At 47.4% G+C, this 10,933-nt stretch overlaps 2 protein-coding genes across 2 annotated transcripts; one reads left to right on the top strand and one right to left on the bottom strand.

The window, feature by feature from the left end:
* LOC105562409 (ankyrin repeat family A protein 2) lies at positions 1–2,643 on the top strand. Its single transcript, XM_012013224.1, has 5 exons — positions 1–664; positions 1,132–1,264; positions 1,548–1,768; positions 1,837–1,984; positions 2,058–2,643. The coding sequence occupies exons 1-5, from the start codon at positions 404–406 to the stop codon at positions 2,120–2,122; spliced, it is 828 nt and encodes a 275-aa protein (XP_011868614.1). The 5' UTR covers positions 1–403; the 3' UTR covers positions 2,123–2,643.
* On the bottom strand, positions 2,340–5,307 carry LOC105562408 (coatomer subunit delta). The gene is made up of 8 exons (XM_012013223.1): positions 5,159–5,307; positions 4,927–4,966; positions 4,456–4,679; positions 3,976–4,364; positions 3,732–3,902; positions 3,341–3,654; positions 2,929–3,245; positions 2,340–2,839 (listed from the first exon to the last, which is right to left on the bottom strand). The coding sequence occupies exons 1-8, from the start codon at positions 5,159–5,161 to the stop codon at positions 2,750–2,752; spliced, it is 1,548 nt and encodes a 515-aa protein (XP_011868613.1). The 5' UTR covers positions 5,162–5,307; the 3' UTR covers positions 2,340–2,749.
* Positions 5,308–10,933: the final 5,626 nt, after the last annotated feature.

A 10,933-nucleotide genomic window follows, 5' to 3' on the forward strand; every position in this document is an offset into this window, starting at 1 on the left:
CACGCAGCTATTATTTTTTGAATCGCTGCAAGTGAAATAATTAGAAATATGGCTTCCAAGCGTGCATGAGCGCACTCGTTTCTCAATCCTTCCGTTAATATAATACCGTTCAACGAAAGTGCAGTATCCACGCGGAATGTCGCGCGATCGCCACGTTTAATCCGTCGTAAACAGCGGGACGAGACACCGATATGAGAATTGGCGGTGGAACCCCACGTCTCCCGCCGGCGGAATGTTGTTAACCTCGAGACGACGCGCTCCTAACCTCCAGCATGGCGCGAAAGCAATTTTATGCGATGTAACGGGGAACCCCGTTCCCGCGCTCGACCGATCCGACGAGGGACAAGGTGGGTGTCGTGAAACGAGACCGGCTCGTGCCGCCTGAGATTCATGTTTGACAGCCATGGAGGACCAGTTCCACTCGGAGTTGATCATGAAGGAGGAGCAGGACGAGGACGAGGTGAAGGAGGGCCGGTGCTCCGCCGAGAGCGAGAAGAGCGTCACCCCGGACGGGTCGGCGATCGGCATACGGCCGAAGCCCCTCATCTGCAAGCCGGAGAACGTGAGCATCGGCTGCAAGTCCGAGCCGATTGAGACCAAGTGGCACTGGGCACCGGGAGCGTGGCAAGACGCGACCAGGACCAGCGCGTTTCAGCCGTACAAGGTACTCCTTCGTCAGCCTTGCCCCTCGGCTCCGCCGGGCGTCGGTACCGACTCGGAGAATCCGGGGATTCGCTCGTCGCAAGATCCAGTACCGTCGTCCGCAGGTGTATTTTGTACCTGGGGATCAATCCTGTGTCTGAAATACAGTGAAAATGTGCTGCGAATAAAGTAAAAAACTCAAATTCCCCATCTAAAATACAGTGAAGTGAGCGACATTGTCTCTAACTGTCTCCTTAGAGACAAGGCTGCTCAATCTTCAGCATTTTCACTGTACTCTGGATACAGCTGCTCGATCACGAGTCTTTTCCTCTAGAGCGAGCTCGTGAAAAGTGAGGAACTTGATTGACCAACATTGAATTCATCAGTGAAAATTTTCACTTTTCACGAGTCCACGCTGGAAGACAAGATTCAAGATCGAACCCCAGATTTGAACCCCCGAACATAAAGTCTAATCTTGTCTACTTGCAGCCACCCACCTTGCTCACGAATCTGCAACGGGGCAACACTCAGACGCAGATACACCAGCTCTACGTTGGTAGCGATATCACGTTTCACACCTTGGCGGGTCAGGGGGAACTTACGTCGGACCATATACATTCAAGTAAATTGTGCGCTGTAACATCCTACTTTTTAACGAAGAGAGAGTTTTGCTTGTAGTCACCTGTGATGATTAAAAATTAAAACGGGGAAACTTTTAGCCGACCCGCCTGGCATAATTTCTTTATTTGTTTAATACAACGTTTCGACCCTATTTTTCGGATCCTTATCAAGTCGTACTAAGTGAGTCATCGTCGTCACATAAGATAGAGTCGAATTATAACACTTACTTTTTAAATTAACGTACATGCGAATATTGTCGCTGACTCGCTCTTTGCGTTGCACAGATTCAGTGGACAGGACCGACGAAAAGGGCTTAACGGGGCTGATGTGGGCCTGTGCTTACGGGCAACTTGGCAGCGCCAGGCAGTTGCTCAAAAGGGGCGCCAATATAAATAGTTGCGGACCAAAATTACAGACCGGTCTGCACCTGGCGGCCGCCTATGGCCATCACGATGTCGTCAAATTGTTGTTGAATCACGGAGCCGATCCCAACGCGTCCGATGAGGTATACACATTTAATTTTCTTTAGCTGAATATACGCTTACTTTCTAGAATCGTATTTTTGTAATACAGGATGGTAACACACCGCTGATGTACGGAGCATACTGCGATCATCCACACGTGTGCTATGAATTGTTGACGAAAGGTGCAGAAGTAACGCTTACTAATGCGTCAAATGTTAGCGCTTATAAAGCAGCGATCATGAATAATTCAATGAATGGTAAGCGTCCTCTTGTAAAACCATCCAAAAGTGTGTTTACGAAATACGAAAATAATTGTTTACCAATTTGCAGCTAAAGCGGTTATTGAGAACCATCTGATACCACAAATTATAAATATGCCAACGGATGAGTTATAATACGTTTGTACAGTAAATTGTAACAATATTTGTATGTCGTATACGTTTTTACAAATTGTAAATAAACACAAAGAACCGGCAATATGTTTATCAACCGTGAAAGAAACTTTTATACAGAAGTTTCGTATTTTTAACAAGAGCTCTAATAAGAAAGACGGCAATGCACAGCGTGAAATAGTCTCGAGGCACGAGGTACATGAACATACGAACGAGTAACAAAATTTGATTTATATATATTTGGTAATAATACAATCCTTTGCACAGGAGCTATTGCAATACTAAAATATATGTATCGAGTAGAAAGTAAATACGATAAATTTGCGTATATGAATCGTAACCAAGTTCGTCCAATCAAAATAGATCTTTTTTTTTACAAGTGTGTATAAGTATTCGGCACCGGACAGCTATTTAAATAGCATATTAAATTGATACATGTACATAAGTATAGCAAACGACACATACCAACGTTCAATGATCACATAAGGAATGGCTGTATGGCAATAAAATTCAAATTCAAATAGTATAGTCAATCTTGATTGTTGATCATAACATTTGTCTCTTCACCGAACTGCTGTCTATATTCATATTCTTATATGCGCGAATACTTGATCTATTATCCACAATGTCTTATACAACTTCATAATTATCAGTGAAGAACACGGTTTCTACTGAGTACTTGACTGGACTCTCATCCTCTACAAGCAAAACTTCGCTCACCTGAAAAGGACAAAGTGACATTATCATTTTATATATTGTGCAATGTAATTTTTGCTCAGAGTACGCAGAGTAAGCCACGTATTCCGCACCTTAATTTTGGCATACGGCGTTTTGGACGTGAACGAAACGTGAAGTGGGAAAAACTCTGCAGGTGTAGAAGACGGGGCTGAAAATTCCATAGAGCCTGATTTCGTTGAGGCATCGATCACTGGCAAGGACCAGACTAACGTGTTTCGTCGGGCTTCGTGCGTGTACTGCCCGTCGCATTCACTGACGATAGGATTGCATCCAATAGGTAGAGGAATGTTTATTTGGACGTCGTTCAATTCGAGATCGGCCTGTTCCAGTTCGTACTCGATATTCACGTCGCAGCCGCCTTCTCCGTTTTCGGAAGGCCAGCAATTTACTGTTTCAACAAGTTAAATGTTCATAAATTTCCCAGATTGAAGAAAAAGTTGAAATTAAATAACATCACATGTGCAAATGATGTCGTAGTCTCACTCGAGATTGGTAATGCTGTCTCGTCTTGGGCCTGGAAACGCCATTTCAGCACACCGACGTCGGTATTCAACGGAAATGGTTTCGTGGGTACTTTCAAACCTATCTGTCCATGCGCTCTAAACAGTTCCTTGTCCACGTTTGGATGGGTTTGCAACTGTATTCCTCTCGTGTCCCTGTTCTCGACCTGCACGCGAATACGTCCCCACTTCTCGTCGGAGATGTGCAGGGTCACCAAGCCGTGCAACTCGAAGTTCTGCAGACCTCCGTCCCGACCGACGCGCACGTTGAGCCGCTCCTCTTGCCTCAAGTGGACCCTTGTGACGGAAATACATTTGAGTGATCTGTTCGCGAGCGATTTTCAAGCTTCTACCGTCAAAATACAATCGCATACAATTCTGTGTTAATTATCTGAGGCGTGATTTGTGCTAGTTTCGTTCCGGGGGCAGCAAGTGGTCCCGACACGACGTTTTCTCCCTCCTCCTTCAACTGATCGACGAACGAGTCTACATCGCGAGACTTGCCGCCCAGTTTCATCGCACCTGGCCCGGCGTTTACTGGTTTCCTGATAAAGCAACATTAATTACAATAAAAATGCTTGCAAATGTAATTAGAATCCAAGTCAACAGTGATCGTACTGCTTGGGCTTGTAGGAAGGTCTAATCGGTTCAGGCACAAAGTTAGCTGTATCACCAACAGCCGCAGTAACAGGGGTGCTACCGCTTCCGTATCCACCGCCGAATCCGGGACTTTTAACGCTGCCCTTTTTGTTAGCCTCCATCATCCTTTGCCTCTGCAACTCCTTGGCCTTCTCGCGCATCTTGTTCTTGGCCTCGCGCTCCTGCGTCATTCGGACCGCTTGATAGACCTTCTCCTCGTGCGAGTCCATCTCCACGAAGGTTCGGATTTGTGCTAAATTGACATTCTCCCTGTAGCCTAACGCGACTATCTCGTCAAACGCGAATATCAAATTGAACGCATTCTCTGCTATTTCGAGCTCGTCCATCGAGTTGCAATATTCCGGAATCTGCAAGATCCAAATGTCATTGTAGCTTGGCGCGCGCGCGACGACGCGTTCCGACGAGCGTTCACGCGCAGAGATCGACTTGTCCACTTACCACCCTCGCGAAGAGCCTTAAAGTCTCCAGGTCTTCCAAAATATTGCTGGCCTTAGTCGTGATAAGCAGCATGTACACTTTCTCAAGGGGCTGATAGACGTACCTGACGGATTCCGTTTCCACGAATGTATGCTGCTTACCCGAACTCATTAGTTTCGGGAACGCAGCGAGTAGGCCTTCTATCCTCGCCTTTGTCATTTCGACGAACTGTCGAGAAATTATGGCTGGAAGAGTAATACAAACCACGATGATGAAACAGTCGCGGTAAGTGACGTTTTTTCTTTTCCAAGTTATTCAATTCCGTCGGCAAAAAAAGGTGTAGAAAATTACGCGACTTCGCCTTACAACCGGTCTACTTGTTTCTCGACAAATAGAACGGAGCGCGGATCAAAGATGCGAGGTAAGGACATAATCGCGCGATTAGATCGGAGACGCACACGTATACGGCAAGAGGGTCTGGCGAGAACTCACTTTTCCCGGCTTTGGTGCATACTGCAGCGGCGATGAGTACCTGCGAAATAAAAGAGAGAACGCGCGACATTACTCGGTGGGATTAAATGCCTGGCGGCCGCACGCCGCTAAATGGATGACATCTGCGGACGGTGTCACGGGTCCCCGCCGCCGTCCCGCGGGACACCCGCCGCTCCGGTGGGCGCGGGATCTCGACGGCGGGATTCCGCGAGCGCCGTAGACGAGCACTTACCATCCTGGCGAGCGATTCCGCGACGCTCCGTGCACGCCCCGCGACTTTAGTCTCTAATCCTGTTCCCCGTCGCACGCGACCGACCTGCTCTCCACATCACACATATACAAATGCGCGAGGAAAGGGAGCAGAGGGCGCGCTGTGCTGACGTGTGCCATGATGAAAGACGGTTCCGCCACGGATCGCGATAGTGTAGTCGGTAACTGTGGTCGGTAATCACTCGTAAGATCACGTGGGCGCGAACGACGCCGGTTTTATACGCTGACCAATCGCGTCGCCGGAAGAGCAGCGGTGCATTCGTAGCTCTCGCGTCGTTTAGAATGAAACGGGGGCGTCGATTCTGTAACTTACGATATAGTGAAAATGCAGAGTTGGGAAAGTTCATTTAGCAACATTTTAGCAACAAAACTGTAACTGTAACTGGATACTTTATAAAAGTTACAGTTTTGTTGCTAAAAATGTAACTAAGGCCGGTATTCATAGTCGATTCTTATTTCAAAATCATCTTAAGTGTCGCCTTAAGACCCAGATAACACACGTAGTTGTATGAATATTCTTCTGGAGTGCAAATATTCTTAATTTCAAAATATTCCAATCGAATATTCTATAAGTATATATAGATAGTGCTAATTGAAATTTAATAAAGTGGCCAGTTCAATCGCAGGCATTTATTCCCCTCACTCTCACCTGTGATTGGTTAATTTCTTACGGCTTAAGGCTTACAACTTACTTAAAGCAAGATTGTGGACCAGGGGTTACACAACGAAATCTGTGACCGAAGACAATGCAACTTGCAACGGTGGCTGCAAACGAACGAAAACGCACTCGTTTCCTTTCGCACCTGCCCGATTAGTTCCTGAAAAACGTATTACACAACAAAATCTGTGACCAAAGACATGGGCAGGTATTCATAATCTTTCTTTTAGGGTTCTCTAATTCTTATTTCAAAAGCATTTTAAGTGTCGTCTTAAGAGGCTAATACGGCTCTATGATTGGTTAAAGACACATTAGTGCCAATGTACCCTAAGCCTTAAGAAATTGACTAATCACAGTCCCGTATTTTACTCGTACTTGGCCGTGATTGGTCAATTTCTTAAGACTTAGGACTCGAATCATCTATTGTAGACTGGGACTTAAGAGTATACTTAGATGATCTTAAATATCCAAGGAAAACTGAAAAGTCAAGATGACGTCAATTTGACTTTTCATTTTCCTCGGGTAGCCTGCGTTCGGCGTTGCAAATTCGAGGCGTCGGCGTGCTCTTTTGTATTCGCGTGAGCGAGAGAGGAGAATTAGATGGAAAGAAAAGGAAGAGCACTTCCGACGCCTCGGATTTGCAATGCCGAACGCAGACTGTTATAAGAACGGACTTACGAATACCGGCCATTATCCTTTGAATGAACGCACAGAGTCTCGCGGGTTCTGTAATATCGGCATAGCTTGGCTTGATTCCGAAAAGGCGCGACAGAGGGCGCCACCGAACCGAAATAGTCGCGACGTCGTCGGTCTCCGGAGCAACGTCTATTTCACGCCGGTGAAAGGATCGCGCTGTTCGTCCGCGTGCAAGGAATATTAAAAGGTAAAGGCGCGATGCGCGTGTAATTATACGTTGCAAGCCTCTTGGAAGCGCATTGTAGGTCACAGGCTTTAAGGTCGTCAAAAATGTCGAGTTTCCGATTGATTTGAAACATCGATCGCGCGTCCCGAGCTGTAACAACCGCGTCCTTTCTTAAGGCCTGGTCTACAATGAGTTGTTAGTCGTTAGTCAGAAGTCGGAACTATATGTCGGTCCTTTTTCTTCCACCCTGAAAGGAAAAGGATCAACATATAGTTGCGACTTCTGACTAACGACTAACGACTCATTGTAGACCGGGCCTAAGCCTCGTCTACAAGGCGTAAGGCACGGCGCAAGAGCGCAGGCGTAGGCGTTGAAAATAAAATTATTTTATTTCGCTCGCGCCGCTGCCTGCGCTCTTGCGCCGCGCCTTACGCCTTGTCGTGTAGACGAGTCTTCAGGCTGCGCTCAGAAACATCACCCCCGCCCCCCCAGTGACAAAATAATGATACCCTGGACAACTCGGGTGTCGTTTCTGAACGCAGCCTTGAGGTGGCGAACTTCGGACCGTTCGCCGCGCGCGAGTAGCTGCCCCCTTCGAGCCACCGAATTTGACGCAACGGCTTCGCGAATCTGGAGTCTCTTCGAGTCTGACGAGGTAATCGGACGTCGACTCGTCACACCGACGGCAACGAATAACCGGTAATGACGACGGGCAGGCGCCGCGGGGGACGCCGAGGGCGACGCCGAAGACGCGGCCACGTCGGACGCGCGTCGCCGTGCGTTAATCTAATGGCGGCCATTATCGCGCCCGTGTAACGTTCGCTCGCGTCGCGTCTCGTTGCGTTTCGACGGTCAGCGCGGAAGATGCACGGCCCGCGCCATTATTACGCCGCGTCTATTCCGGCCGCGTTTCCGCTCGGCCGAGCCCGCGCGTTTCCGCTGCTCCCGCTGTCCGCGTTTACGGCTCTCCTGTCTAATTGCGCGCGTCCCCCGCGGACGCGGACCGGTCGTCCCTCGCGGGGAGAAACGGCGGCAGCGACGAGCGCGACCGAACGCAGAGAGTACGGTAAGAAAGCGGAATTCGCTTCTCGTCCGTTTCCCACGGATCGACCGTCGAACGGGAATCCGCTCGAGGAACTAGAAATTCGCGCGGAATTAATCGGAACGAACGTTAACGGAGGGGGATGAGAGGCGAAGAAAAGCGTGCCCGCCGCTTCGAACTCGGAGAAGTTCGGTTCTCACGAGCCTCCGCGCGCGGCCGCCCGGCGATCGTTGTAATTAATTTACGACGCTGCCCCCTTTCCCGCGTCTCACGGCGCGTCGCCGCCGTTATTGCTGCACAACCGCTGTCGGCAACAGAGGCGGGCGTCGGTCGACGAGTGGCTTTTAGAGGGAAATTAAGCCCCGGGTGTAAGCGGTTAACAAAGAAATTAATGCGCGTACATCGCACTTGTACCGCCATCAAGCAATCTACGAGAGAGGGACGTGGTGAACGAGGGAGGGGGGGGGGGAGAGGCAGGGGGCAGAGGGCCGAAGGCGGTGCCCGCTTGGTTCACCCAATTAGCTCTCCCGAGCTAATTAGACCTACGTGCCTTAATACGGCACTCTTTTGCGAGCGCGAGCGCACCGCCATCTTGATAACAAGAAGGGACCAACCCTCTCCGTTCTTCTTTCAGGTCGTGCGGCGGCTCGAGTGCTCGGGACAAGCGGCGCGGATTAAGGAAACACGCTGACGTCGGCCGCCCGTCGTGGTTTCCCGCCCTCGAGGATCCCCAAGTCGGCGCAGGGTGGAACGAAACGCCGGCCGATCGTCGGCGTTAACCCTTTCGTGACCGCTACGACGTATAATGTGCTCTTCGCGTCTGGAAATAGCGACAAAGTTTTTTAACCGTTTCGACTCGCCTATACGAAGTAGAATGTTCCCAGACGCAAGAAGCGCATTGCAGATCAAATATCTAATAGCGAATTCGGTTGTTTGCACTAGTGCGCACCGAGTGGACACTAAGGCTCGTTTACAGTTAATTCTTATACTTAAAGATCGTCTGAAATATCTCGTGAAATATTTAGAGCTTTTCTTTTTTCTTTTTAAGTTTACCCTTTTATGGGAACGCCTTTCAATCGTTACGTTATATCAGCGTATTATTTCTAAAAATTCCTTGAAACTCATTGTGCTTAATCGCAAACACTGAATCCAACGCTAGGCACTTAAACTCCTTCAGGTGCTGAATCTTTGTAAATTTTCCCGGACGGAAAATATGCGGGACGAGGGTCGGGACCGAACCGAGGACCCTACTATTACTAATCACTCGTGTTAGCGCAGAGCTACACGTCATCCCTGAAATATTTAGCTAGTAAAAGAATCTGTATAGCATCCATGCGGATCATGTTTTTAGCTAAATACTCTTTGAACGTGTCTTCAAGACAAAGTTAAATGTAAAAATTGACTATAAACGGGCCTTAGGGTGCACTCGGTGCGCACTGGTGCAAGCAATCGAATTCACTACGAGTTAAACAGACTCAATAATTTAGCATGTATTTATTTACTGAAAAAACACAAAATATATTAATATTAAAGAGTTAAACTAAAAAATATAATAACGCGGTTATGAAAGGGTTAACCGGAACACGGCGACCGAGGACGCAGCCGATCGGTGAGTGAGCTTTACGATATATTTGCACGATATTCGCCGTTTCCTCGTCCGCGCGCAGATGGACGAGATAACCAAGACCTCCGAGACCTCGCTCAGAAGCTCGTTATAATAGCCGTGCATATCCCGCTGAATCCTCGAATTTCTGTCTAACCGCGGAGAAACGCTTGAGATATTTAAATGCTATCGCGAGACTGTTTCTCCGGCGTTATCCGCCAAGATTAATATCTCCCGCCTTTCCTCGGCGAGCGAGAGGCAGGGCGAGTCTCCCTACTCTCATTTTTTACATTCTAAATTTCCGTATATTTCGACGCCGCGGGAGAGGCGTCGTTAGCGACACGTTTTTCGTGACGGATGGGAGGGACAGGGATTTATATTTTTCCCGGCGAAATTTCTTTTAAATGTTACATTTGGCATAAAAATGAGACACGCGTGCGCTCCACGAACGGGCTCTCGTTTTGCGTTATTACGATGACGCGTGTCAAGGGGCGAGGAGTCGAGATATCGAGCGTGCGCTCAAAGAGATTTGAAGATCCCGTCTTCCAGGTAGGGTGATGAGCAGAATGGGTACGATGGGATACCGTTTTGTTTAATGCGTCTACGAACGCGCGTTTAGACCCAGGCTTACGTTTGAAAATATATTGTCCGAGGACAATTATACTCGAGAAAGAGATCGGAAACGCTCAAAGCGGTTTCGGAATGGCCATCCAGTAAAATATGCCTTTAAAATGCATAGTTTTGGAAAAATTTAGGGGTTTCCATACTTTTTCCTCATCCTCCATCAGTCTGTGTACACCAGGAATCACTGATGCCTTCCCGTAAGAATTTAGGCACATGTAGAATATATATACAGTTTCCATGTATGTATATGCAAAATCAGGGTTGGGAAGTAACTCGTTACTTGTAACGAAGTTACAGTTACAGTTTTTTTTTTTTGGTAACTCAAACTCAACTTTGTTACTTTTTCTCCATCCGTAACTATAAGTTAACTCAGTTATATTTTCTCGATAGCTAGTAACTAATTTAACAGCTACATTAATAGTTACTTTATTACATATATGTATTTTAAACCTCCGCAGGCCGCATCAGACCTTGCATTTGCGCATAAGCGCCTTTATCGACGCTTTACAATTCAAATGCAGATTTGATATGTTAATTTTCGTTGCAAGAAAGTAACTGCAAAGTAACGATTCGTTACCTCTTGAGTAACTGTGACGCGTTACTTTTCAGAATTGGTAACTTGTAACTGTAACTAGTTACATTTTTAGCGAAAAAACTGTAACTGTACCTTTGTTGTATATCTACAACCTATGCTATATCGTATTTTACGTCGCTTATTAGGGACTCATCGAATTTTTGATCCGCATTTTTGGTATCTGATCTGAATTTGGTTACTTCACCCTATATTCGAACGCTCCTCATTTGAGCAAGCTTTTATCTCGATTGGAAACTCCGCGAGTAAGTACGTCACCGCGATTTTTTCCCCGGTAGATTGTAGCAATCCCGTTTTTTAAGGGGACGCGCGTATCGATGCGATGGTATTGGCGCGGCATGAAAGAAAGTTGAGCG

This window comes from Vollenhovia emeryi, unplaced genomic scaffold (genome assembly GCF_000949405.1).
Source record: "Vollenhovia emeryi isolate VEMERY1.0 unplaced genomic scaffold, V.emery_V1.0 DF939189.1, whole genome shotgun sequence".
Lineage (NCBI taxonomy): Eukaryota > Metazoa > Arthropoda > Insecta > Hymenoptera > Formicidae > Vollenhovia > Vollenhovia emeryi.

Bases quoted from the DNA above. Each gene is read 5' to 3' on its own strand.
- LOC105562409 (XM_012013224.1), top strand. From the start codon at position 404: ATGGAGGACCAGTTCCACTCGGAGTTGATCATGAAGGAGGAGCAGGAC. The intron at 1,265-1,547 runs GTAAATTGTGCG...TGCGTTGCACAG, and splicing joins GTCGGACCATATACATTCAA to ATTCAGTGGACAGGACCGAC. The intron at 1,985-2,057 runs GTAAGCGTCCTC...ACCAATTTGCAG, and splicing joins CATGAATAATTCAATGAATG to CTAAAGCGGTTATTGAGAAC.
- LOC105562408 (XM_012013223.1), bottom strand. The intron at 4,680-4,926 runs GTGAGTTCTCGC...TTACTCTTCCAG, and splicing joins ATGCACCAAAGCCGGGAAAA to CCATAATTTCTCGACAGTTC. The intron at 3,246-3,340 runs GTGAGACTACGA...TTGTTGAAACAG, and splicing joins GACAGCATTACCAATCTCGA to TAAATTGCTGGCCTTCCGAA.